The 27,999-nt window shown below is 41.0% G+C and overlaps 1 protein-coding gene across 1 annotated transcript; it reads left to right on the top strand.

Annotated features, from left to right (window-relative positions):
* The first annotated feature begins 2,690 nt into the window (after positions 1-2,690).
* On the top strand, positions 2,691-27,995 carry MLXIP (MLX interacting protein). Its single transcript, XM_009576970.1, has 17 exons — positions 2,691-2,824; positions 6,285-6,391; positions 6,749-6,834; positions 8,141-8,230; positions 8,511-8,552; positions 9,844-10,015; positions 11,074-11,163; positions 12,039-12,130; positions 12,282-12,945; positions 16,367-16,488; positions 17,201-17,387; positions 18,188-18,312; positions 20,281-20,379; positions 22,274-22,401; positions 23,456-23,579; positions 26,592-26,721; positions 27,411-27,995. The coding sequence occupies exons 1-17, from the start codon at positions 2,691-2,693 to the stop codon at positions 27,530-27,532; spliced, it is 2,514 nt and encodes an 837-aa protein (XP_009575265.1). The 3' UTR covers positions 27,533-27,995.
* Positions 27,996-27,999: the final 4 nt, after the last annotated feature.

The raw sequence follows: 27,999 nt of genomic DNA on the forward strand, positions 1-27,999 counted from the left end.
AGTGGGTTTTGAGGCAGGAGTTAACAAGGCAAAAAAGAGGTCTTTTAGCACTAGGGCAGTGGGAATCTGTTGACTAAACAGGAAAATGCAATACATTTCTGTAGCTGGTTCCTGTAAACTGAATTTACAAAATTCAGATTTGGAAACAAAATAATGTGCTTACGACTATAGTACACAAGACCCCTATGGTCTGTGTGAGAAGTGATTCCTGCAGGTCTGCAGTAGCTGCTTTTCAAGGTATCTTTGCGGTGTTTGCTGAGAATATATATTTGGGCAGCAGGGTCAGGCCTGTGGAATCTGAGCCACGGCGCCCAGAGGTTTATGTTTAAATTCCATGTACGATAGATCTAGGCCAGGTGCTATCCGAGTGCAAAAGAAAAAAATAACTTCTGAGCTAGAGAGCCAACTCTAGCTAGAGATTTTGCTTGTCCCTTCATATCAAAACAAGTGAAAGATGAGAGGGTGGAAATAAGGGTTTTACATGCAGAGTACGGCAGTATGTCAAAAAAATGTGTCCCGCTTTTAGTGCTGTCACTCACACACTTTGTAGCCATGGGCATATAATTCAGTCTCAGTGTTTCCTTATTTTTAAGCAAGAGGTCATGCATTTCTTCCCTCACAGGGTATTTTAAAGACCTCTTCTTTTGTGCAGCTTTTAGTTCACTACAATCGCAAGATAGCTTGCCAGCTGAAATTCCTTGCTCAGCAACATTTGCGTGTCATGGTGTGGAGCATGAATTTAATTTTTTTCTGAATGGGGGAAGGGGATTTTTCAGACTGGTATTTAAAGCAAAGTCTTCCCTATTGTCTTCTGTTAGAAAAAAAATCTGAAACAAAATGCTATGGTACTGTTTTGACCGTTTCTGAGGTAGATAAAAAATGGGGAACTGCAAGTTGAATCAGAAACAGCTTAATAAAGCATTTGAGCTGATTAAAACCGTAAGTTCTACCATACTGTACTATATAGTTTCCATTTAATCAACATGTATTCAAACCACCTATTAAATGGAGGTTATGTAAGCTGCCTAGACCAGCCTTCTGAGATTGTCTTGTTTGGGGTAGAATTTATCTTAATATTTAAAACTCTCCTCTGCCCCTTCAGTGCTCTTTGTAGAAATCAGTGTTTCTTAAAATGCTAGTGTCTCTTAATGCTAGTTAGTAATGAAGAAAACCCCCAAACTTCTTCTGGGTTTGCACACAGATAAATGTCCATTTCTGTCCAAATCCAGAGGGTGGTTTTGTCATGTGGTTTTATGCTGACCGAAGTCCATCTTAAAATCCTCTGATTTAAGGGAGGAGAACAGGGGATTCTTCTGTTGTGAGTCATCTTATATCAGAGCATGATAATGCTTCTACTGATGTTGGCAGGAGTTTTTCCATTGAGTTTATTGATTGAATGGTTTTTCAGTGTTATAGAGAGCTACTGCTTTAAATTTGAAGTCATCCTGACAGCTATGAATGGCATCTCATGTGCTCCGAACCTGTTAAGGAAGAAGGTCACCCATTTGCCTTGTCCCTACTGAATCAAAAGCATCACTAAGATACCCTGTAAGATCATTCATTAACTGCTTTTCTAGATAGTATTTGTTAGCCATATGCTTAAAATGCTGTTCATTGCTAATCACCAGTGGAAGGCAATGCTTTAACATACAGTCTTTAAAAAAAATCTATGGAGATGAGAATGGAAGAACCCTCCATAGGTACTGTTTCCCTTTGTGTGTCTGAAATGCTTTATTTTGGGTGTATTAACATAGAAGAAAATTATAAGATTCTCAGAGGCAAAACTTTGCATAAAAGTGGACATTGCCAGGGTAAAATCTGTTTTGTACCATGTTAGAATACGTACCTTCTCCCTAATTACATTTCAGTTGATTGAAGAAAAATTTAAAAATCAAACGTGTTTAAGGGAATCAGGTCATGCTCTCACAATGGATGTCTGTTTCTTGTGCTTTACTGCAAATCTTGTGATGTTTGAAGGTTTGTAATTGTTTTTAAAACACAGCTGTTTTCACTGGAATTTTAAAAATGGGAGAGTTGTGTTACTCTGACAGATCAGTGCTGCGTTTTCTGTCTGCCTGCTTGGTTCTCAGTTGCCTGAGGTAGTTCCTGAGCTGGGAAAAAGTATGTAAAAAAATTGGGAATGGACTCCAGCCTCTCTTGGCATACCCAGGACTCACAGGTGAAAGCTGCAGTATATGGAAGTCACAGCCTTGATTGTCTGCAGCTTCTCTTCTGAAAACACTGCGACTCCTCCAAAGCACGTCGGGCCCCTGTGTCCAAGGGGAATTCCAGCGCTGGCTGTTCAGCTGAAGCTTTTTTAGCTGGTTTGCTGTGATCAAATCACTTGAGGACATTTGGTCTCAGGAGGTGGAGATTTCTACATGGGAGACTGAACTGAGCTGCTGGAATGTATTGCACATTATCCACCAGATGGTTTTCAGCCACTTTGATTTGATCTGTGTTTGATAGTGGTGAAGATACGAAAGTCACATATTCCTCCAGCATTGCTTACATGAGCCAACACATCCTGGGTAGCACAGGCTGTGCTTCTGGCAGCAACGACCCCTGCAGAATGCAACTGAGAGCCTAGTTCTCTCTGCACTCCTCTCCTTGGGTACTGTCTGTGCAACACCAACATCCTCTAGGTCATGCCACTGGCTGGTATGGATGCAGCTGTCCCAGCTTGTACCATGGAGTATTTGGTCCAAGCCTCCCTTGGGACGCTCTCCTCCTCCCCTCTTTGGAACCAGCACTCCTGCAGAGTTGCAGCAGCTGTTGTAGAAAGAGCGAGGACCATGTGTGCGCTGACGTCTTATGCTCGCAGGTACATTGTGACCGTCTAGCTGGTTGGCAAGTACCATGTTAGAATACGTACCTTCTCCCTAATTACATTTCAGTTGATTGAAGAAAAATTTGAAAATCAAACATGTTTAAGGGAGTCAGGTCATGCTTTCACAATGGACGTCTGTCCTGCATTTCTTGTAGGAGTCGGTGTGGTCTTAGGAGACAGGGAGCTGGCAGGAGCAGCAGCCAGTGGGTCTTTCCATTTGTTTTTTTGTTGTTGTTGTTTTGCTGCTTTAAAATCTGAAGATGGGTTTCAGTTAGGCAGCTGCTCTCTGTCACAGTGTTGTGCAAAGTAATTGACTTTCCATTGACTTTGGAATTCAGAATAGTGTGTAAATATTGTTGTCAGCTTCATGCTGATTCCTCTCCACTGAGGCTAAAGTCGTTTCACTTATGACCTCAAGCTGGACTTGTGCTTTGCTCCCATGGGAACTAAAAATAATAATTATTTTAAGAATAGGTTCTTAATCACTTCCTTCTTTTGATGCTCTACTTTTGTTTAGCATTTTGTAAGAATGTAATAGAAAATGTTTTAAACTATTTGTGTTTTTAATTCCAGTTTTAATTGGCTCTTTGAAGATGCAAGGAGCGTACAAGAATTAATTACAGTTCCTTCCTTTTTTTTGTAGAAAAGCATTTGTTGTTGTTATTCTGAGTGAAGATTATTAGAGTTTTGTTGCTTTGGCAAACTATCCAGTCACACAGAGCTATGAAGAGATGAACATTAAGTTGACAGATTTCTTAGTCAAAGGCATGTGGGCATTTTGTCAGTGTTGGTGATGCATCAGCGTGTTAATCTCCTGTCTCCAAACTGTTAACGTACATATGAGAAACAGAAAAAGATGTGCTTTAATCTGGGTTTAGAAGGAATGATAAGACAAGATATGCAATGATTTTGTGGCAGAGCTGGCTGTGCAGTGAACACTGTGAAGGTGATGAGATAATTTGCAGAGATGGGGAAAATATTAAACAGATGGAGATCCACAGTCTGCCCTGACACACAGCAGCTGGATAACAGTGAGATAAAATACTTAATTTGGAGATCTTTCCGTAAACTGGGAGAGTCTTGAACCTCAGAAGTGGGGTTTTGGGAGATGTATTTTCAGAGTGGCATATGGGTGCTCTGGGGGGGGGCGGGGAAATCCTGAAGGGCTTTCCTGGACTTCAGGGAGCATACAAAGTGTGGTTATACTGAGTGTCTTAGAGCCCAGCTACAGAGAATAACACAAGTACATTAATAAATGTTTTTACTATTCCTTGCTAATAGTTTACATGGTTTACTATTACTTCCAGTCAGTGAAGTTGCTTGCGCCAGCAAGTCTACTTGCCTTAGAGGGAGCCAATGTTCTGTTCTGTGTACCAAATTTTGTTTGTACTTCATTTCTTCTCAAGCACCAGAGTCCCAAAGGCTGCAGCAGAGCTTTATAGCATAGCCTAGAGGGCTCAGCATACAGCATACACCCTGAAGGGGCAGCTGGGCATGGACCATGGTGAACACAGGACTCACAAGCTTGTTCACTTACCTGCTCTCTCGCTGCTGTGAATTGTCCTTTTAGTGCAGTTGATATCTGGTCTCTACACTGTGCATACAAAAGCATAACAGTTTATTTTTAAAGAGGAGGAGGAGGAAGAAAAAAAAAATTATTTTGCTGTCGGGCAACAGCTCGCCTGATGGTGATTTAACCTATTGCTACAACTGGCATTATATGTAGTAGTAAAATTGAAAGAGCAGAGCTGGCTTTTCTTTACCTGTCACTTGGCTGAGGTCTGGCATTTGCTCATCTGTTACTATCGCGGTTGTGGGAATACCTGAGTGGTAACAGCAGTTGTGGTGCTAGCAAGGGAGAAAAGAAATGGTGAGCCAAATACTTGAAGAAAGTGATAGTTTAATATCCTACTGTTGGCAGCTCTGGCATTCTGGCTGCTTTTGTGTAGGCTGTGAGGACTTTTTACTTGTTTATAGCATTACAAGTTTTATTACAAGTTTTCTTTAAAAAGAGCTGCTATTGGATTTCCCAGGCCAAGTAGGAAACTGGGAATCAGCAGTTCTCCAGCTTCAGGCCTGCCTCTGCATGGCCTTGGGCAAGCCAAGGGAAGTGCCTGGCACTTCTGTAGGGTGTACTGCCTATTCTCACAGTGATTTTAGAGATTAAGTGTAAAACAGGGACTTTAAAGGAAGAATAATTCAGCTCTTTGAGTTCATTTGTACTGAATGTGTGATATGGTGCCCTAGCACAGGCCAGTTCTAGCACATCTCTCGCTAGTGCTGCGCAATTCATGGTAGAAGTCACTCCTGATTGACCAGGTGCTCGGTGATCTTTTCTGAGAGGGCAAAGTGTTTGGAGGTGACGTTGCTCCTGTCACTCATTTGTGTACTCTTCACGACAGAAGACTTCAATCTCTTGACCTGATGCTCGTAATGTTTCAAGATGAACCTGTTGCCTTTGCATGTGTTGTCATATTGATTGCAGTTTGTATTCCTGGCCAACTTTCGTTTTAGTAAGGATGCACAAACAGCGTAAGGAGACGTAAACTAGGAAGATGTATGGCTAAAACCACAAAAAATGAGAGGGAGAACCTGGGATAGGCGCAATACCTATACTTTAATCTGTGGCTTGAAATTTACTACATTGTGAATATTTGCTACTTCCTCTGCTCTGTCAGTAGTATGGATTAATGATTCATAAAGGTGTGTTTTAGGGCTGGGTAGTTCGTGTTTATACAGTGTTTACTGGCGTCCCTGTGGCTTCTTCCTTTTTCCTTCCATCTCCCTCCCACCTCCCAAGATTGTTCATACATAAGCCATTTCTCTTTCCAGCCTTTCCTTTCCTTGGAGAAAAGTTACTATTTCTAGCCTGTTGGTGATCCTTTGTACCCAGCTGTGTTTACCAGCATTGTAGAATTGGTGGGTGGTGTTTTTTCTTGGGCCAGAACTGGCATTTCATTCTTCCTTTCCAGTGGTACCAGCCTGGAAAATCAAATGGAACTGTAGAAATGAACTTGTGTTGACTTCATCCAGCTCCTTGGCAAAATCCAAGCCAAAACTATGTGTGGCCAAACGTGCAAAAACCTCTAGGCCAGGTTTTGGGTTTAATTTTAAGCAATCTTGTTCTCAGTTGATGGGAGCTCATAGGCTGGCATTTGAGAAGGTGGGCTACTGGCAAGGAGAAAATGGGTGAAATGAGTTTCAGTCCTGATGAAGATACTCGTGATACCACTTGTTAACAGGCAGATGAGAACATGAAGGAATCTTGAAAACTGGACTTCGCTCTGGTACCTAGATCAGTAAGCTGTGGACAGCAGATGGCAAAAGTTGTCACTGGCCAAGCGTGGCTTGTTCTACTTTTTTCTGTTGACAGTTTTAGGGGGATGCTTTGTCTTGAAAGGAGTGGGAAGAGAAGAACTGAAAGCAGAATAATTTGTTGTCTGTTTTGTTTCAGTGGAAAGTTGGTTTCACCAAAATGGAAAAATTTTAAAGGCTTGAAACTTCAGTGGAGAGATAAAATCCGTCTCAATAACGCCATCTGGAGGGCATGGTACATGCAGTGTAAGTATCATGCTCAGTTGTGTCGCTTGCTAAAAATATTTTCCCAGAGACATGTATGTAAAAGCAAGAGAATTGAAATTACTGCTTAGTGAAAAGCTCAGAAATCTGCGGACAGCCCAGATGTCACAGAGGCTGTCATGGCAGTGCCTTTGGATCAGTGCTTTCTTAAAGATGTCCACACAGAAGCTGTACTGAGCGGTCCAAGCACAGCCTGAGATCTCGCCATTTACTGTTGGCTACCTGGAAGGAACCCTGGCTAGATTTTTTTTTTTTTTTTTTACATCTTGCCACTGAAGTGACAGAGCTCTCTGCAGCGCTCACTCATGCTGAGCACTCGCATTTTCATTCTTGTTTCAGACCTGGAGAAGCGCAAGAATCCAGTGTGCCACTTTGTGACTCCATTGGACGGCTCTGTTGATGTCGATGAACATCGTCGGCCAGAGGTATGTAAAACCTGAGGAACAGCAGAGGTATGTAAAACCTGAGGAACAGACTAATGAGCTCTAGAGTTTATGACAAGATTTTCTAGTCTGCTAGATATGAGAGCAGCATAGCAATTCTTTGCTCTGTTGTCTTTATTTAGAAGGAACCATTAATATAAGACAGACAATCCATTTTTCTAAGTTTATCACATTGAGGTGATCAAGGTGCAACTGGAAGGACATTTATTATCTATGTAACTATGTCTATGTTCTAGTTTAGTGAAACATAAGTCACAGAAGTGCAATTTGAATAGTTAAGATTTTGACAGCCCCTGCTCTCTTCTGGCTGGAAATTGCTGAAGTCAGTGGGAAATCAGAGTGATGGCTGTTTTCAGGATTGAATCTAAGTGACCCTGTGAGAGTTTTCTGTATTTTGTTTAATTGATGAGGTGTGGTTTCAAGACAACAAGCAATTTCTTTTTCTCTGTCAAGGTAACTTCACAAAAAGAGCGAATATGAGTTTGTGTACTTTCATTTTTGTGCTTTTGTAAACAAATGAAAACTAACATCTGCCCTCTGGCTCGTTGCAGTGAGGCAATATGTGGCGCTCTCTATACTGCATAATTCTAGAATAATTTATAACTCAAAGAGTTCCAGATGAGTTTGTGGAACTGTTTCAGGTTTTTGAAAGAGCAGCGTTGATATTTGTGTTGAAAGATGACCCTTGAACACAAGAAAGTTTGTTAAGGCTCTCATTAGTCTGCTGTCTCCAACTTATACACTGCTATCTGTGATACATTAAAGACCCACATTGTTCTGATTCTTTTGTTGCTATTAGTATGTGGCCTGCAAGGTCACGCTTCTCCCTGAGCTGGACATCAGATTTCTATTGCTTTGTGTCATTCTTAACAGCTTTTGTGTATGTGTGTGCATGTTCATGTAACCTTGTGAAATTCTCTTCGCCTGTTTTCTGCAGAACAGGGTATTGTATGCTTTATACATTATGTTTTAGTAAATTCATTTTAAAGGGCTTTTTTTGCCATTTCTTAACTATTGGTTATGGTTGAGCTGATGTGGGAGATGCTGAGAGTGCAGTCAGACATCATCTCTTGTTTGTTTGTTTGTGGGAAAGATGAAGATAGTGCTGTCAGATTTGCTCTGTGATAGCTGAACTCTGGGACAGTGTGGGCTGCTGACACATGAGCTCAAACAGAATTAGCATGCTTTCTTTTGCATTTTTTCTGCCTGAATATTTGCTTGGAAATTTATTGAACATTCAGCCATCATGTGATTCCGTGTAATTCATGGTATGTGTTTGTGTTCTCAGGCCATTGCAACAGAAGGGAAATACTGGAAACGAAGAATTGAAATAGTCGTCAGGGAATACCACAAGTGGAGAACATACTTCAAGAAAAGGGTCTGTTGGTTTACACAGTAAAAGTAGCTTACTTGAACTTGATTAGTATGTTGTGGCTTTTTGAGTTTTGATGTCACTTTTGCTAGCATGCAAGAATTCTTAAAACAGATGATAAGCTAGTACAGGCATACTCATCTGATTAGTCCCACTTAAGTAAAATTTATTGTGCAGGAACTAATTGTGCATGGTTTGGTCTTAAAAGTTTTGCAAAATCAGGGCTTCTACTGGCATATACAGGACTTGTTCTGACTTTAACACCTGTTTTGTTCTTCTTTTGCAGTTACAGAAACATAAAGATGAAGATCTTTCAAGTTTGGTCAGGGTAGGTAATACCACTGATAAGTGGCAGCATTTATGCTTGTAAAAGCTGCAATAAGTAACAAAGCTGTAACATGCAGTAGCTTGCATTGATTAAAATCTAAAGACAAGCATCTTGCTAAGCCTTAATTAAGGTTAGATGCCTTAATGTTTCTGCACCTTAGAGAGCAATGTAAGACTTGTAGCTTAAATTGGATGGAGGAGAGGTTGAATGTAAAGTGCTGTGACAGAAGAAAAGAGAATTAGTATTGGGTGCCCAGAAAGATCAATCTCTCTGTGGGCTGGCACATGTTCCATTTGTTACTGCGTCGTAGCTGGCACTACTGCCTCGCTTGTGTAACTGAATCTGCGAAGATGTGTGTGCTACATGTTGCAGATCTTCCTGCTGCCCGCAACACGGGCAAATAATATGCCGGGATCCTAAAAAAGGCAAAATGTTTAAAGGAACAATGGTATCACCATTTAGTATGGCCCCTAAAGCCATCAAACCTACTTTGGGCATATAAACTGATGATCAGAAGCACTCGTCTGATTTTTTTTTTTTTCTTTTTTTCTTTTTTTGAGCTAAGCATAAATCTGTATCTGTTCCAGTTTCACAAAACTCTCAGCTGTTTTGGCCATGAGCTCCAATGCACCATCATGGTATGTTGGTGTAGTTGCAGCTGCATGTTGGCTCAGCCACGAGAACCTGACTCTGTGTGCTTTTAATCTGCAGCAAATGCAAGGCAATGCAATTTAGCTTAGCCTCTAGTGAAGGATGGGTAAGCCAAGTCACATTATGTTGTATTTTTCATGGGCTAAAAATGCCCACAAGAATATCAACATACCTTGTGCAAAGTCAGACTACAATTACACTTAGCTACATTCCTGAGATTCAGATACACTTCAAGATAGGAGTTGTTTTGCTTTGAGTTTTTGCTGTGCATGTTATTTTTAAATCTTTATTCAAAGGGATCGTTAAACTGCAAAAATACACGCGTAATCAATGAAACTAGAAAGTGTAGATGAAGTTATTTTGTCTTATGTCCGTCTAGTCAACATTTGGTTTTTGGGCAAAAAGCTTTCCCGGAGTATTGTGGTATTCTACTGAAGTTTTCTGTTGTTGCTCAAATCAGTGAGCTGAAGTTGTTGTTGTATTAGAAGTACCACTGATCTGTTTCAGTCCATCTGAATGGCTCCCAACGGAGAGTTTCTTTCTCTGAAAATGTGAAAAATGAAGACTGTTTTTATATATCTGCACCTGACTGCTTTAGCATTGTCTAGGCAGCCTGACTTTTCATCCTTTCCTTTGGCAGGATGATGATGTGGTTCTCTGGCAAAAAAGAAGGTATGGCAGAGAAACCCCTGTCCCTATGGAGGAAGGCAGCCTCTTGGATGCAGATATGCTTATGTCTGAGTTCACCGACACGCTGTTCTCCACCCTGTCTTCACATCAGCTGGTTTCCTGGCCAAATTCCAGGGACATAGGTATTTGCTGGCTGTTAGCTATGTTGGTTTTACAATGGGAACCTCTAGGAGAAGTCTCGTTCGTTGCTTTGCTGCTTTTCTAGTCTTGCCTAGTAAGAAATTTATCTTACTTTGCTGATACAGGTAAAAATAGGTCAGACAATGTAGCCGTCTAGAATCATAGAATCATAGAATCATTAAGGTTGGAAAAGACCTCTAAGATCATTGAGTCCAACCATCAAAGTGCTTTATAGGTTATGGAATCCCAGTTATTCATCTAAATTTAATTTCTGTCTTAGCTTCTTACGTGCTGCTCCTAGCATTGTCCTCTAATGTTGCTCTGAATAAATCTGTAATGAGCAGTATTTACATTTATCAGTGGTGAAGGGATTGTTATTTATCTCAAAACATATATGTGTGTCTGTATTTTTGAGGCAATGCCTATGTGTTTTTCTTTGGGTATGTCCCTTAGAACAAGTGCAAGTCACATCTCGTGTAAAAACAATCCCAAGAGCTACGCAGTTCTGTCGAATGCTCTCTAACTCAAGGCACTGACTGTCTAATGGGACAGCAGATGTCCACTATGCATCATCCTTGCTGCATGGATGTCTAAGCTGTCTGAGCAACTCCAGAGCAACTGTGGTTTACATGAAGTGTACTTGAGGCAAAACGAAATGGATGATGGTTTATTTTAAAATACTGTGCTATGAGCTGTGGTGGTTCAGGTTGTGCGTCCCAGCAAGTTTATGTATTGTGCAGCAGGGGGAGGACAGGAGGTTTGGGAGCAGGAGGTGTCCAAACTTGACAATCCCCAGTTGTTAGTTAGAGCCTTCAGGTTTCACCTCTTCCATTTTACTAGTTCAAAGTTTCATTCCCCAATGGTTTTAATTTCAGAACTGTGCTGTAGTTCTGAAGAAAAGCAGATGCTCCGTTCATTTCAGCAGCAGTTTTTCTATAAACATCCTGGCCAAGCCTGGCTGTGGAGTGTGTGTTGGTTTTCTAGCCAAATGCTATATTCCTACTGCTGTTACTGTGCGAGTGATGTAAAGCTAATCTAACGTGTCTCTTGAATTTTCCAGCACACTTAGGAAATGCTGACATGATTCAACCAGGACTTATTCCTCTCCAGCCAAATTTTGATTTTATGGATACTTTTGAGCTTTTTCAGGGTAAGAATCAGATATATAGTCAATTAATTTCTTTAAAATTGCAGTGATTTATGAACTAGTTTTTAACAGAAGATTAAACATTGAAGATATCTACTCTCTTTAGGAGGCAAGAGATTTGAATGAAGGGTGAAGAACACTTGATGTATGTTTTCATTGTTCATTATTTCAAGCAGATGCATATGTGGGTAGAGTCCCTTGTTACTGTGAGGCCAGTCCTTTACTTACCTGGGTTTGAGAGTCCCTTTAGGATTGTTCATTCCAAGGTTTGAACCTGGTTGTTAATTTGCCTTTCAAAAGAATAGCATTTGGACTTTAAGTCATGGAGTAATTAAAGATAGAACATTAGATGTGGACAGGAGAACTCACAGAATCACTAAGGTTTTCCTATTTAACACTTCTTAGTGATGAAGTGATTTAATACTTTGTTTGCCTTGTGATATTTTCTGGTACTCTGAAGAATTACATGTGACATTAAACTACTACTGACAACTTTGATGGTCACAAATCTTCATGGAAGTCAAAAGTCACATCGGTTTGCTGGGCCTGCGTGCAGTCTGCATCAGATAATTGGATTTTGTGGGGCTGCATTGAGAATCAGCTCTTGGCTATCTGTGTGTAGGTGAACCTTAAACAGCGGACTGATTTTTGTATTGTCCTCAGCTTGCATGAAAGTTGAAGAAGACTGCCCTGAAGAGATCAGGTCCTCTGGAAGACAACAATTCATTGCTCAGTCAGCAGCAGTTGTATGAAGCAAAAATCTCATAGTTTCATTGTTTGCTAAATAATATTTATATTCCTTTGAATTTTAGTATCTAGCAATGCTGTACCTTGAATGTGAAAAGTAGAAAATTTATAGGTGACTTTTCATATTTCAGATTTATTCACACCCAGTCGTTCCAGTAATTATTTCCCTTCTGTGTCTGCTGTCAGCTCAGCTACAACAGACAGCAGCAGCCATTCTTCCCAGGTAAGAGAGGTTCTCAATGTTTAAAACAGCCTCATCTCAGACACGTATGTGCTATGAAGTCTCTCAGACATGAACCATGTCTTTCTCAGAAGGAGTTCAGACGAGTTTCAGGGGTCATGTCTGAATCTGTAATATTTTTCTTTTCTGTCAGTCTCCTGTCCTGCCATCGGGTTCATTGCCCAACGCACTTCCAGCGGGGAACATCAGTGATGGACTGATTGCTTCCCCAGTACCTGCTCCTGTCATTCCTGATGTTGGCACTGACCAGTGTTCCAGCATTAGAAGCGGGGGATCTTTCATCCAGCCAGCGGACTTCACTCCTGACTCGTCTCTCAGCGGGCCACAAACTTTTATGCCAGTGTTTCAGACACCCTTGCCACTGCTTCAACCTGCGACACAACAGCACCAGTCCCCGTTGCCTGCAGTGCCTCTGAATTCTAGCTTAAGTTCTCCACCAGCTCCGTTTGCTGCACCAGAAACCCAGAAGTTTGGCCTCTGTGAATCTACAGTTATCACTCACACAGCTTCCGCTACGTTGACCCACAATGCCCCTGCCACCACCTTCAGCCAGAGCCAGAACCTTGTCCTGGCAACGCAGCAGCCAGGTGCAGGAGTGCCTTGTAACCTGGCTTTCCAGACTATTGTCCTGCAGGGACAGCCCCGGCCCCAGCTGCAGTCCCAACTGACATTTGCACTCCCCAAAGCTGTTCCTCTGGCCAGTGCTGGGACAAGGCCCAAACAGTCACAAAAAATAGTGCCTGCTCCGAAGCCTGAAACAGTGTCCTTATTGTTAAAGAATGCCTTCATCACCCCAGGTGAGAAGCACTGGTGGGGTGATGTTTTTCTTTTCTGCGTGGGACTAGCAGGAAGGAGAGACCTTCTTGCTTTTCTTGGTTTACATAATAAGTAAAAATACAGCTTCCTGAGGGTGTCCAGGGAACCCCTGAATCCACTGGTGTGTGGCTACACTGTTCAATGGGATGCTCTGAACTGCTGCAAGGATTGGAAGCAGTTTGGTTGTGAGTGTGAAAAGCTGACCTGCCAAAGGGGATATCTCCTCGTAAAATTTGTGCTGGGCTGTTTAGATGCATCAGCACATGGGATGACTAGAGCTCTGTGCTCCTATCCCGTAGAAACCTTGGGTTTGATGTTTAATGCTGTTCTGATTAACTCTGCCCCTCAGAGCACTCAACCACAGTAGAGTAGAAGATGGTAAGGAGATAGTGTGAGGTGGAGAATGGCAGATCTGTCCCTGTCATTGACTCATCTGGTTGCCCTGGACGAGTCATTATGCCTACTTGTGCATCATCACACTCTGTAATACCAGGGTACTAGTGTACATCCTCTGGTAATACTTTGGATGTATTCTGAGGTTCCTCTTAGTGTGCCTGAAACTCTTTGAGACCGAGTACAATGTTGGCTAGGGAGCAGCTGTTGAAGTGAACTCCAGCATTAGTCCAGGTGGAAGCATGGGAGTGTGCCTTTCATCCACCATCAGTGCTCCCTAGAAGGACCAGGGTGATGAGAATCAGTCCTTCCAGTGGGGAAAAACTAAGAACAGGCAGGGGGAGCTGGAGATCTTTGTCTCAAGCAATCTACAGACTCTTGAGATGCTGTCAGGAGCATGTGGTTTTCAGCTCAGAATGTGAGTGCCTAACTGATATGCTGGGACCTCCACGTTGGGTATGATTTGGAGCCATTAGCACTGCATAAGGCTAAGAATAGCACGTGTGAGCAGAGAAAGCTTTGCTTGTGGTTCTTGTGGGAAAGCTCAAGACTAGAGCAGGACAGTCAGTATGCTTTTTCTTGGGATTATTGCACACTGGTTTTAGACTTCTGCTGGCTGGGAGCCAAGTGACTACAGCCACCTGAAATGTGCAACAATAATCCAAGAAAAACCGTGCCTGGAGGAATATTTTTAAACAGGCGTTACTAAGGAGTAGGTGTGTCTGCCAGCACCTGGCATTGTGGTTACCCATCAGAAAAAAAAAAGAAAAAAAAAAAAAAAAAAAATCACTGTTCAGGAGTAGAGCAGACCCAAGGACCTAATTCTAGCATGTCACTGGGAACAAGCTGGCCCATGATTAATAGCAGTAGGTGTTAATGGCAGCGTTTCTGTCTATAGTATGTTATAAAGCAAGACTCCATGTACCTTCAGCGGTCGAGACACGCATTTCTCACCTAGTAAAGCATTGTAGCCTTTGCTCCTAGCTTTCTTAGTGCTTCTTGGGTTGTTCCTCACCCCGTGTATCACTTTCCCAAAACTTCGTCAGTTACTTCTGGACCATCACAACAAATGGCTTTGCTTCTCATCTAGATTTAAAGTTGTTGCTGTTTTTCATTCCTGGCAGTGGTATGTGTTCAGGGATCACAGTGCTCCTAAGCTACTGGGACACCAAGCTCAGAGGTCAAATCCAAGATTTTATGTAAAGACTGGAGCTTTATTTTTGGCAATAGAATAAACATCAGTACTTGTAACTAAGGCATTTATGCCTGTCATTTGTGTTCAAGACAAACAAATCATCTCATGACTTACATAAAACAAATTGCATTATAACCTGTGTTAGAAATGGATGTGTAACATTTACCGCCCTGTGATACAAGGACTCAAAAATCTGCACAGATTGTCTCATCAGGTGCAAGGCTTCACATTGGAAAGAACTCTACTATCACCACTTCAGAATAAATGTTCTGATTTTGAGAGAAAAGTCTGCAAAAGATGCATGTGTAGGGTAGAAACATGAAAAATCTAAAGGGGCATCTAAATATGTGCTGATTGTTACAGTTACCCAGATGTGGAAGTCAGAAATACCAAGTTTGTGCAGCAGCATTAATGCACTGGTAAGCGTAGGCTCTTTAGCTCAATAGAGATGTCATAAGTCCGGCTGAACATTAGTGAACAGTGGAAGGGTTGTGATTCCAGCTTTATATGTGGGAATGCTCAGACAAAGAATGAACTCCCTGTATCAGAGTGATAGTGCTCTCTGCCAGATATACCCACGCAAGGGCTGACACAAGGTTTGTGCAATTCACAGGCCTTTCTAATAAAGGCTATAAAAAAACTTTAGCTGATTCAAAACACAGTTGTTGTTAGTCACAGATGACACAGTAGGGGAGAGGACATTAGATATCCTGCACTATCTCCCTGTTCTGCTGTGTGTGTCCTTCAATATCCTGATGCTAAACTGCAGAGGGGTAGGTTGGCAGTGACTGAGCTACTCTAGCGCTTTTCATACATCATGACTTTATTAGTACAAATGAGAGCTTAAGCCAATACAGGCTAGAATGAAACTGAGTAAGTTTGGTTTAGTTTTCTCAAAAAGCATACGGAAGCTGTGTCTTTGCATGATTCTTCCCTTAGTAGCAATAGGATGGTTAGTTATGTTCTCTCTAAAGTCTGGGCAAGAACAATGCCAGCATTAATGCCATGTCAATAAGTGTACATCTGCATTGGTTAAATTGAGACCTTGACAGATTTATGTTATACTAGAATACTGTGGTGAAAAAAACTTCAGAGCAAGAATCCTGATTCCTGTCTTGGGGGCAAGCCTCCTATACGGACTTTTTTGAGAATTTTTGTAACTTTCTCTGTGGAGACAATTGCTGCTATTCACAATTATCTCTAGCTGTCTAACACTGCAGAACTCCTGGTTCTTTGGCCTATTTTCTGGAATTTTGGTGCTGATTCCCAGTCACATTTGGTTGTCTTGTGCTTGTGTGTCCTGTAAAGCAGCTGTAAAACCAGATAGTGAAAGAAGCTGGTAGCGTGAAGTGGTGAGGAAGAGAATTTAATATATATACAAGGAAGCATGAAGTATTGAATATGCATCCTTCAGTTGTTTTCTGTCATTGACCCTTTCTGGGTCAGCAGAGCAAACCTGAGATCCAAGAAGCGTGGATGTGGGAGGAGAGGTGAGGATGATCCTCCTGTGAAACCCAGCTCTGATAGAATGAAGACACTTTGCACCTCCCTGATTTACTAGATACCTCTGTAAATTCACCTTGAAACAGTGACAGTGATGCTAGAAGCCTCAGAAATAACTGGTGTGTTAGTCCTTTGTACTGGATTCATGGGACTGAGATTATCAGAAAACTGCTGGCACTTTGTATTGCAATGAAGTAGTACCAAGTAGGTGCCCATTAATCCATTCCCCTGTTCAACGACAAGTTATTTCATACAAAATGATCTCCAGCTTTTTTTTTGTCTCATTAACTACTCTAACTTGTGTTCTTCAGCTGCCTTTCAGGGACAGTCCAGAGCTGTGATTGTAACTCCAGCACCTTTAAAAAGAGAGAGGATTTTGACGCCAGCCACGTCTCAGTCTAATGTTGCAATTGCACCAGCTGGAATTGTCAGAGTAAGGAGAAGAAAAAAAAATGTATTTGTTTTTTAGGCCTGTTATTTGCAAGTAGTTAGAGCTGTAATGTGCTCAGGAGGGTAACTAGTCCACTAAATCTCACCTGTTACCCAGCATATGCATTTGTGCATTCAGCATTATGTTTGCTTATTTTTAATTTAGCTACTTTATGGGCCTGGAAGCACTATTTAGTCTTCACAGACTCTGTCTCACACAACAGTAAGATTACAAAGAGGCACGTATACACAGTACTATGAGTGGGGATGGTTTGTGCTTTTTATTAATCGTGCAGAAGCTAGAAGGAACCCAGGATGCTCACCTTTCCATTTACATATTGGAAAGCACGCCTTGAGTACATGAGTGGGTTTCCCAATATGTTGTATGTGGGAAGATGGAAATAGTTTTTAGTATATTATGCTGTTGATGTGTTGTAATACTGCTTTAAGTTATGAAAGGATACTGGTCTCCTGCCAGAAGTCTGACTTCGGTGCCTGCCAATTCCTTATATATTAGCCCTTGTTTCATGTCATCAGATTGTTAATCATGTATTAATTTGCTACTTTTAGTGAAAGGCAAGGTAACAAATCTCTCTCTCTCTCCCCCCCTTTCTCCCTTCTCTCATCCCTTCTCTCCCTCTGCCCTCATCTCCCCCTTCCTGCTCTCTTTTTCTTTCTCTCTATTTTTCTCTGTGCTATTTCTATGCTGTTCCCAGGCTCCCGGGGTGACGGAGTTCCATAGTAACATTCTGGTTGGTCCAGCACAGCGAGCACCAAGTAGTCAACAAACCCAGCCCACAGTCTCACATCTCTTCTCTCCTAGTGTAGTCCAGGATGTGTTGGTGAAAAGAGAGCAAATCCCTTCCCACAGTAGCAGTTCACAAGTTCCCTCACCTACACCTAGTAAGTTAGAAAGCTGTAAGCATTCTCTCTCCCCCTACATGTGTAAGTGTGTTTCCATTGGTTAGGCAGGGTGTAAATGGGCCTTGAGAATCCTTGGGTCATTTTTGAAGGAAAAACTTTTTGGGCCCTTCTACCCTGCAGCTTCGGTTGCATCCAGTTGTTTGCAATGTTTATCTTAAACTACTGTGCAGCGTTCCCACAAACTGTGATTTTGTGCTTCCTGTAAGTGGCTCCTTTCTAAAAGGATGTACTGTTATAGTCACCAAGAAATTAAACCAGTTTGAAAGGCATCTGTGTAGAAAGTGCTGAATAGGTTTGTTGTTCAGTATCATAACTATAATTTTGATTGGAGGATATCAGACACAACCCGTGTTAACAGTAGGTAAGTGCAAAGACTCCTTTTGCATGCATGTTGATGGAGCGGTATCTGGGCCAGTTTTAGAGACATATGCTGGTTTTGCTGGTAAATGGCTTCTAAGTGTTACCGTCATGTCCCAGGCCTTCAGAGGCTCAAATGGGGGAGTCTAGCAGGATGATGGAATTGCAGCCTATGTGTTCAACATGCCTTTGCTGAAATGTGTGCGTGTGAGAGGAGTATTACATATCACTATTCAGGATGTATTAGCCTTGTGCCATGAAATACTGAGCTTTCCCAGCAATCTTGACATTTTCTAGCATCAATGAGTATAATTTGGTTGCTGACTGCATTTCAGTTCAATTCTGAATAGAAACTTCTCAGCAGTTATATTTGCTACAGAAAGTTGTTTGTTAATGTGACTTGTCTTTCTTCCTTTATGAAGGCCGAGACTGTCAGAATTCAGGCCAAGCTTCCCCCTGCACCTCTGAGCAGAGCCCCAGTCCACAGTCTCCTCAGAACAGCTGCTCAGGAAAACCTGCCACTGACCCTAATGTGGCTGCATTGAAGGTGTGTGTCCTTTGCTTTGAGGTGCTTTTCTTCTTTGCCTTTGTAGCTACTTTTCTGCCCTGATGTCTGAGCATGGACTAGAGAGTAAGTTGTGCTTTAGGAATGGTGGCGTATTTGTGCCTTAGGCTTAGCTTGTACTGCATCTGTGCTGCTCTGTTCAATTTAAGATGTCAGACTTTAATCTGCTCTGCTCCTCAGGGTTGTGTCACCAAAGGGGCCAGGCTTAACTGTACCTCTGCAGGTCCTTATGGTCATGACAGCAGTTCCTACTGTGGCTCACAGGAGTGTTATGACAGGTCTCAGTTTACTTGGTCAAAGGTTTCAGGCTTAGTTTTCTAAACCATGGCTTTTTGCCATTGTTCTGTTGGGGATCTTCAGGTCTGCAGGGCTCTGGCCATCGCTGGAGGGGGAGTTCTTGACCTGCTGAGTTACTTACATGTCTCCAGTGATGCTATGCTGCTCCACAGAGAAGCAGCTCCACAGACTCTACAAGTTACAGCTGTAAAACACTTTGAGAATTATTGGGGTAAGAACTCAGCGGTCTAGAGATAGCATCTGAAAACTGGCTGTACCTCATACACAAGTTGATCTTGTCAGAACACTTTCTGTGATGGCATGAGAAGCTTCTCTACAAAAAACAGCCAATGCAGGAAAATCGACTCTAACCCTCTCATTCATTCTGCTGTGAAAGGGAGTGTTACTTAACCATTTTGCAAGTGCCAGCCTCTTTTTGGCTTCTCTGTCTTGTATACCCTATGAGTTGATGTCAGCTTGATTACTCCCAGGGCAGAAAGGTAAGTTTAAACACTTGCAGTCTGTGATTGCACTCAGTTGCTCTGTTGCAGAGAAGAATCAGAACTGCCACTTGGTGAGCATGCTGCAAGTTACTTGTAAAAGTTTGCCGTTCTTTGCTTGACATAAATGCTCGCAATCAGTAGTTGCAGCCTGTTCTTGCTGCTAGAGAGCAAGTTAACAAAGGAACAATTAGGACTGCCCGATGGTGGGAAAGTGGCCACTAGATGGAGGAGTGTTCTTAAAAGTAAGGGCACTGCAATGAGATAGGCTTTATAATCATTTAAACTCACCTGCTTTTACAGGAATTGCTTTGGGTGTGTACTGTCAGTAACTCTTTTGTAAGACAAAGAGAGAAACAGTGATGTTTGCCAGTCTCTAGATTTATGTTCTTTTGCTGCTCTGCATTGTTAGACTAAACAGTTCTGTATTGCTGGGTAACGTTGTTTTTTCAGTTTGGCAAAGCATAGAGGGCCCTGGAAATCTCAGTTCTGCTCTTGAACCTGCGTTTTCTGTGGTTTTGGGCAGCCACTTCAGCGCTTTATTACATTTTTTTCCTCCATTATAAAATGGGGTGATGGTGAGCTACCGCCGGAAAGCCTAGCTTTGCCGAGAATGCATTCTCAAAGTGCAAACTCCTTATTTTCTTCCAAGGATTTTGGTGGAAACAACTTCTAAGTTTTTAATGCTACAAATGAAAATGTTAATTCCTGACAAAGACTTTATCCTCAGGATAAGCCAGAGTTGTGGATTCTTTTTTCGTTTTCTTTTTTATTTTTGTCAGACTGCCTGTTTACATCAGTAGACATTATGTATGTATTAGGAATAAATGTTATGGACTGTTTTAAACTTAAAGGCTTCAACGAGATCCTAACTAATTACATGCCTCAAAAATTGGAATTTGACTTCAGAAAAGGAAATTGTGTAACAGTCTTAAATAGGAATTTTTATTTTAGGAAGAAAACCTTACAGGGTTTGGAATGCAATTTAATACACTGGACACTTCTTTTTAATGACTTAAATAATTGTTTGCAAATTTATAGTCATGTGGCTTTGGGATTCTGTGAATACCACAATTCAACAAAAATGACACTGTGAATTTGAACAGCTGAAATAGTCATAGCAGAAGAACAGTAAAGGAGAACAGCATAGACTGAGTTAATTTTATTTATGCAGAATCGAAGAATGAAGCATATTTCAGAACAAAAACGAAGGTTTAATATCAAGATTGGTTTCAGTACTCTGAACAGCTTGGTTTCAGCCAACTCCAAGTCGGTAAGTAACTTGGCAGCACTGTTTAATGTGGAATCTAAGAGAGAACCATTCTAAAAAGACTTGTTAATAAATATAATCTCTTCACTGTTGACTGAGAATGCCAGTCAGTCAGTGAAGATACTTGAACTGACGGACTTGGAAAGGGAAAGGTGATAAATCCATGGCTTGCAGTCAAAAGAGTGTGTGAAAGCGCTTCATCTTTTAGACATTGTTCTTCTGATGCGGCTTCAAATGTTGAACAAGTCTTGTCTGATGAGATGCTGTAGCTTTAAAGCCAACAGGGAAAGAAGAAAAACTGATTTTTGCATCCTTGCTCTTGGTAGCCCAGTAATGAAGATTTTTGTCGTGTTTGCAGCATAAGATGACTTTGCATTTACTGTTATGTCACCTTTCTTCTGACATACTGGCTTTTTATACCCATTCTGGATGGGTTCTGGTCCCCATAGCTGGACTTGAAAAAGCTATGGTCCAGCCAGTATTGTAAGCTTATTCTGCCTGAACCATGAGCCAGCCAGAAGCCAGGTAGATGCTGTTGGTACGATGCTGGGCCTGGCTTAATATCCCTTGACATTTGGCCTGAGCTAATATACCCATCTATGAGCACAGCTTGTTAGCTTAGGCTTCATGCCATGCTAAACACAGCTGTGCTGCGTTTGATCAGCTGAGAACATGGCAGAGCAACCTTGTGTGCCTGCAAATACTGTTGAAATGTGTCAGTGAGCCAAAGGAAGAAAAAAAAGTCCAATGAAATTTCTAGAACTTCCTACACCAATGAGATCTCTACTTCCCAGGAGGATTCAGGAGCCTGGCCAGTTCAGATGATTTTGAAAATCCCTCTAGGACTTTCTACATCTAGTATCACCTTTAAGAATTTGGCCCTGTGCCCACAGCCTTGCAAATATTCTCAGGGCTTTTTTTTTCCCCTGTCACCTGTCTTTTGTGCATGGATTTACAGAGAAAAAAGTTCCCAATTGACTTCTCATTGTCAAATGACTTTGTCCAAATTAAGAACATATTCTGGCTCCACTAGTTAACTTAGTTCACTAAATTGAAATCAAAATAATTGAAACACAGACTTATCTGCACAACAAAATTCTAAATGTCCTTTAAATACCAGTACCTTTTGAAACATGGAAAATATGAAAGCTTATTGTGCAGCATGTTGACTTGTTTACATAATTTTTATAGTTTTATATACTTAGGCCTTAAGTTGTCAGAATTTCACTTCCTGATTTGAATAGCCTATTTGAAAGGTAATAAGTTTTGAAAACTCAGCTTTAGTAAAATGTCTGATTATTTTATTTCTCAAGTACAGGTTTTTAATTTGTTCCTCAAAACTGAAGAGTATTTTAAAAGATCTGTGACATTGTTTCTGTCTCCTTTGGTGATAGCTAGACTGTGTTACCTTCTGTTTAATAACTTCAGGTTTCCCAAACTAAATAAACTATATTGTCAATTTCAAATAATGCTTCTAACAGCACTATAAATCTATCAGCAGATGTAGCACATCCTTCAGTACTTAGGTAAGAATTGTAAATATTTTTAAGAGGACAGGTAATGAAAGAAAACGTTTTAAATTATTAAAATACTTCTTTCAACAAAGTAGCAAAAATGTCATTTGTGGAAGAAAACAACCACTGCAACCACATTTCTCTGTACTAGGGTGCAAACAACCACTGCAACCACATTTCTCTGTACTAGTGTGCAAACATTTAGAGCAATGAAGAAGTTAGAACGAAACACTTAAGATAATACTGTGCTTTTGCACACAGTGAAGGAAACTGAAGAAAAGGTGCTGAAGTGCTTTTCTAGGTGTTACAGCAGGTTAGGGGAAAACTCTTCACCTGTCTAGCTTTATTCCAGAAAGTGAGCTCTATGTTTGTGTTTGGTCTAGATCAGCCATGCAATCACGCTCCAGAAAACAGTAGAATATATCGCTAAACTACAGCAGGAAAGAACACAGATGCAAGAGGAAACCAGGCGCCTTCGGGAAGAAATCGAGGAGCTAAACGCTACCATCATGTGAGATTTGGGGAGCTTTCTGTAATGAAGCAGAGCAGCTTGAATGTTGCTTTGACTAACAGCAGGGAATGTTTGCCTCCAGATGTCATGCCAAACAACAGATGGGTATTGAACAGAAGTAGAGTTGCTACCAACTTCCAAACAAAAAGCATAGTTGCTGTGGGATGGACATTGGTAGCAAACGATGTGGATTTTCAGCAAACTCTGAGCATGAATGCACAACAGTGGCAGCATCAAAAGATGCATCAGGTCAGTTAGAATAATTCTGAGAAGAAGCCAGTGACGATGTTTTTTTAAAGCTGTGCTCACTGGATGATCACACACTTACTCTTCATGATGGCTTTGCTGCCGTTTTCTTTCCAAATGCAGTCGATTTTTATAGGAAAATATGGCTGAGTACAAAAGACACAGGACTTGGAATCAAGGAGCTTGCCACTGGCTGAACGTAACTGATAAGTCACTTCACCTTCCTCGTGCCTCAGTTTCCTCTGTGGGTTTATGATGGTTAAGTACTATTGCAAAGTATGTTGAGAACCCCAGTGGTTTTTCTTCCATCTACAGAAGCGTTAGGCTTAGGCATTATGTTAGATTATCAGCAAATAAAAATATTTTTATTTTTCTTTAAAACTATGATGATGTCTGGTTTTATTTTAAATTGATCTGTTTCTTAAGAATCTCTGTAACATTTTCTTCTGTAATGTTGCTCAGGAGTAACTCTGTAAATTTTTCCTTGGCTCCTAATGTGCCTTTTTCTAATTGGATCCCAAAACCTACTTTGTTCTACGTTATACTTTGTTTTCAGTTTTGTTGCTTGTAATAAGAAGTGTGTAGCAGCTTGGGAAATCGCTTTGCTGTGTGAATATAGACAAAATTGATGGGAAAACAGTATGTATTCTTGGCTATAACAATTACATTCTTTGGGGGGTCATGCACTGGGAAGCCACTTTGGTCAGGGATACTGGGGATACGCACTTTTCTCTTGCTATAATTTAGGCTGGAAGAGAAGTGTGTCCTTTTTGGTGGGGATTCTGACCTCGGAACATCTTCTTTTCAGTTCTTGTCAGCAGCAGCTCCCTGCTACTGGGGTTCCCATAACACGGCAAAGATTTGACCACATGAAGAGGATGTTTAATGAGTATGTGAGAAGCAGGACCCTGCAGAACTGGAAGTTTTGGATTGTATCCTTTTATATTAACCTAAGAGAAGTGTGTCCTTTTTGGTGGGGATTCTGACCTCGGAACATCTTCTTTTCAGTTCTTGTCAGCAGCAGCTCCCTGCTACTGGGGTTCCCATAACACGGCAAAGATTTGACCACATGAAGAGGATGTTTAATGAGTATGTGAGAAGCAGGACCCTGCAGAACTGGAAGTTTTGGATTGTATCCTTTTATATTAACCTGCTGAAAGAGCCAAGAACTCTGGGTTCTGATGCTGTGACTTTAAGCCAAGTTATTTAAATAACATATGTCTTCAGTTTTCACTCACATCTGTATGTGGATATGAATACTTGCCTTACAGGCTATCGTGAGGCAGAACTTGTTCACCTTAAAGTGTAGGAGGTAACTTGAAAGTAAAATGCAATACAAAGGCAAGGTTTTCCTGGTGCGTTATTATACTGCAAGAAATGTTTAATGGACTGCTTCTGTAACTGTGGCTCTTGTAGTCTTTTGCAAAAACTGAACAGAGAATAACAAAGATTTTGGGGAAAAAAAATTATTACAAACAATTCCTGAAGCTGTTGCAATGGCAGTTTAAAAAACTTGCACAGTTCTCTTTTTTTTTTCCTTTTTTTCATTTTTCCTTTTTTTTAGTTTTCTGTTTGTCTTTTGTTACAACAGTGAATCAACTTAATTTCTCTTTGCTTCTCCAATGCTAGCAGCTGTGCTTGTAAGCGAATGATAATGCAGGAAGTAGAAAGACACAAACCAAATGAAATCATTAGCTGCATTTGTGCTGTGCTGTATAGACTTAACTAGTTTGGATCAAACATTATTAGCTTGAATCAGTACAGAGATATTAGTAATTAGCTAGGTAGTGTTAACCTTCCCTTTTCCCATTAAACTTCCTATGTTCATATAGCTATTTATTTGCACTTTGTATTTTGTATGTCTGTGTTCTGTGCTGGATATTTCCATCTAACTACCTGATTAATAAGTGCATGCTTGTGCATACATGAAGTGCAGCATTTTTAATACTTTGATATATGAAGATGCTTTCTTTGGTGTTTCCTGATTTATGTTGGCCCTAGAAGAACACTCTTCCTTTTAGCATCCTTTTAGGAAACAATTCTTAGCAAGATCGCATGCAGTCTCTGATAACTTAGAGCTGGTGCAACTGAACCTCTGGTTTCTACAGCACTATTAACTTTGGAACAATTTCAAGTGAATTATGAAAATAGAGGTCTTTAATATAACAATGAAAATGGTTATTTTAAAGACAGTCCCGCACATGTTTGCTGATTGGATAGTGTGTTTATTTTATTCTGCTCCAAGATGTTAAATAGCTCCAGAATTTGGAAGTGAGACACTTCTAGAAAGTGGCAGAGGTTATCAGGGATGAAGATGCAATTTTGGGTAACTTGGCTTTGTAGTATTTGGGGAAAGACAAAGGCTTTTGTAGTTGGTGAAGGAGAAGGTTGATAGGCAAAGTAATCTTCCCAAACTTCCCTTTCCAAATCAGTATGTAACTGCGACAGAATAGTTGTTCTAACAGCTGGATTGAATCCTTAACACATGCTGACATATTTCAGAATGTCTTGCAGTAAAAGCTGACAAGGTCCAGGGGTGAGTGCTAATAATAATAATAAAAGATCTCCTCCTCATGAAATGACTGTAAGAGAGAGAAGGGCAGTTCATTACAAATATGAAAATACCATCGTTTCTGTTGCATATAGAAGGGAAATGAGTAATCTGGTCTTGGGCTACTAGAGATAACCCAAAGTAAGAATAGAATACTCTTGAATATTAGAATATCAACAGAATAATACCCATGTTGTTCTTCCAGATACTCTGTAAAAGTCTATAAGGGCATGCAAATCCCCTCAAGTATTCCAGGCAATTGTTAGACCTGTCTTGATTGTCAGCCACAGTGAGAAAGATGGGGGTGCCTGACAATACTGAGATTGATTTGGGCCACATTCTCATATGCTGCTTACTGTAGTCAAAAAATCCCATCTGGAGTAACATGGTAAAACCACAGATTCTGAGCCTTCAGATGAGTTTTATCATCCAACCAGCTTCTGAAATAAATGTACCTGTAAGCTGGAATCTACTTGGTGAATTATCGTGACAATGTTGTAATAAGCTGTTTTGAGTTCAAATACGGTGACCATTCCAGGAAAGCTCAACTGAAAGCCTGGGACCTGGGGCCAGCTGAGGCTTGTGGTGGTGCTCTGTACATTTTAATACACTACAGGCTAAGAATTCTGTCTGCTTCTTTTCTGCCAGGAAGGTTATTGCCAGCTCCAGGCCCATCCTTCCAAGCTGTGACGATAGAGAACCAAAAGAAAAGCCTGACAGTCCTCAGCTTGCTACTGTTCTGGTCCACATAGATGCAGACGAGCAAGTCTGGTCCTTAGTGTGGGAATCTTGCCACACCATTGATCATCTCTGAGAATATGCTTATGTACTCTGAGGTCTTTGTTTAGCTGCAGTAGCAGAGAACTTGAGTGTTTGCTGAAAAATCTGCCTGAGAAATTGCACTGTTGGCCTGTGCTGGACTCATTATTGCCAGGCAAGACTCATCCAGGTACCCCACCTTGGATGCATCTGTGGTGTGCTATGGTAAGTGGTGTGGTTACACTAAAGCTTCTGTATCTATTTGCTAGGAAAGCATCAGTGTTATATGAAAAAGGTGGCAACGAAGAAATTGAACGAATTACACGTACGTAGAAGTTTCAGATACTCACGCGCTTGCAACAGTGCCACAGTGTGGCAGTTGGTTTGTAGGAGATCAGGTGAGTTGTACAGGAATTTTGCAAAAAATAATGAGGAGTACTGGGAACTGAGGTTCAATTTTTTCCTTTGTTTTAGTGTTACAGATTTCAAAAAATATTTTTTGAAATGTTGCAATCCTTCTAGTAGTTGAAGTTCATTTAGAAGTTTTCTCTTCAGACTGAGCTCTAGTAGCCTTTCCCATAGAATGTTTTGAACACCTACTTTGTTGTCTCCCTTAACATTTGATGATTTGCAGTTCAGCATTATTATTAAGCCATTGTTTGAGTCCTTCAATGGGATGGTTTCCACCACAAGCTTTAAGGATCTGAATCAAACTGCAATGGCCTGGTTGGATCAGCACTGTTCTCTTCCTGTTCTGAGGCCAAGTAAGTGAAGTTCTATCCAGCAGTTATTCCAGATCATAGGAAACAAGACCATATATAATACCATTTCTTGAAAGTCAGAGGATGGCAAAGAAAGCACATGATGCTGAAAATGACTTCCAGTTCCTCTTTGTTATCTCAGCGGAAAAATAAGAACCTCTTTTGACTGTGAAGACACTTGGTTGCATGCTTAACACTGAACAGGAAAAAAACCCCAAATTGCTGAATATAGATACCAGAATTTAAACAGTCTCAAGCTGCATTTAAATTTCAAATACTCCGCTCTAGTTGGAGTAAGTTTAGCAGTGTGATTTATCTCATTATGAAGGAAGACTTCTGAGATTTGTATTCAGCTTTGGAATGACCTTCTGTTTGGGCATGATTGCTTGATCCTTTCCCCCCTTGCAGTTCAGCAAGTATTTACATTTACAGTTATAATTGTTAAGTGGTACTCTTTTTTGTAGAAGAAATAGGTGGGTTTTTTTAAAAGTCCTAGATCTCCATTCCTTGTTCCCTGGGCACAGTTCTTGCACTTCTCTGTTTATTGCTGTGTGTGGAGGTGTGCATGTTTTGCAGAAGTATTTCCATAATGCTGTCACGCGTAACAACCTTGCAGTACGTGCACTATCCTGCACGGATCTGTTTGCAGTCAGGCTAATGGCTTTTCTTGATACTTTTCTGACTTTTTATAGTGGTGCTGAACACCCTCCGGCATCTAAGTACAACCACCTCAATTCTGTCAGATCCATCATGCCTGCCAGAGCAAGCCGCTGAGGCAGTTAACAAGATGAACAAAACAGCTGGCGAAACCTAACAACCAAAGACAATGAGTTGCTTATACAAGGGGTGGAGAACCTGCCAGTCTAGCAGCCTGGCAAGTCTCCTTTCAGTTGGTGCACTTTAGAAAGAGTTCTCTCCATCACCTGAGACGTTCAGGGCATCTGGCTCTGCCTTCAGAATATGTGGAAGTATGATGAAACGTTGTCATAACGTTTTGATTCTTCTTCAGTGCTGTGCTGTACTCCGTTAAGTGAGAAAACACCAAGCTCAGGTAAATTAGCAGGTTTGAGTCCTGCAGGCAGCAATATATCTCCATCAATGCAGCATGCATCTATATGCAACAAACATATTTCTATGAAACAGCTTCAAGTACTAAGTTCTCTGAAGTGTAAATCTTGTACACCAAGGAATGTTCTCTTAAAGGGGAAATATATATACTTTCGATTTCATGAAACAAAATGTGCTTTTTATTTTGTTTTCTGGTATTCAGTTCCATTTGTT

The sequence above is a fragment of the Fulmarus glacialis genome, unplaced genomic scaffold (genome assembly GCF_000690835.1).
Source record: "Fulmarus glacialis isolate BGI_N327 unplaced genomic scaffold, ASM69083v1 scaffold6804, whole genome shotgun sequence".
Taxonomy (NCBI): Eukaryota; Metazoa; Chordata; class Aves; order Procellariiformes; family Procellariidae; genus Fulmarus; species Fulmarus glacialis.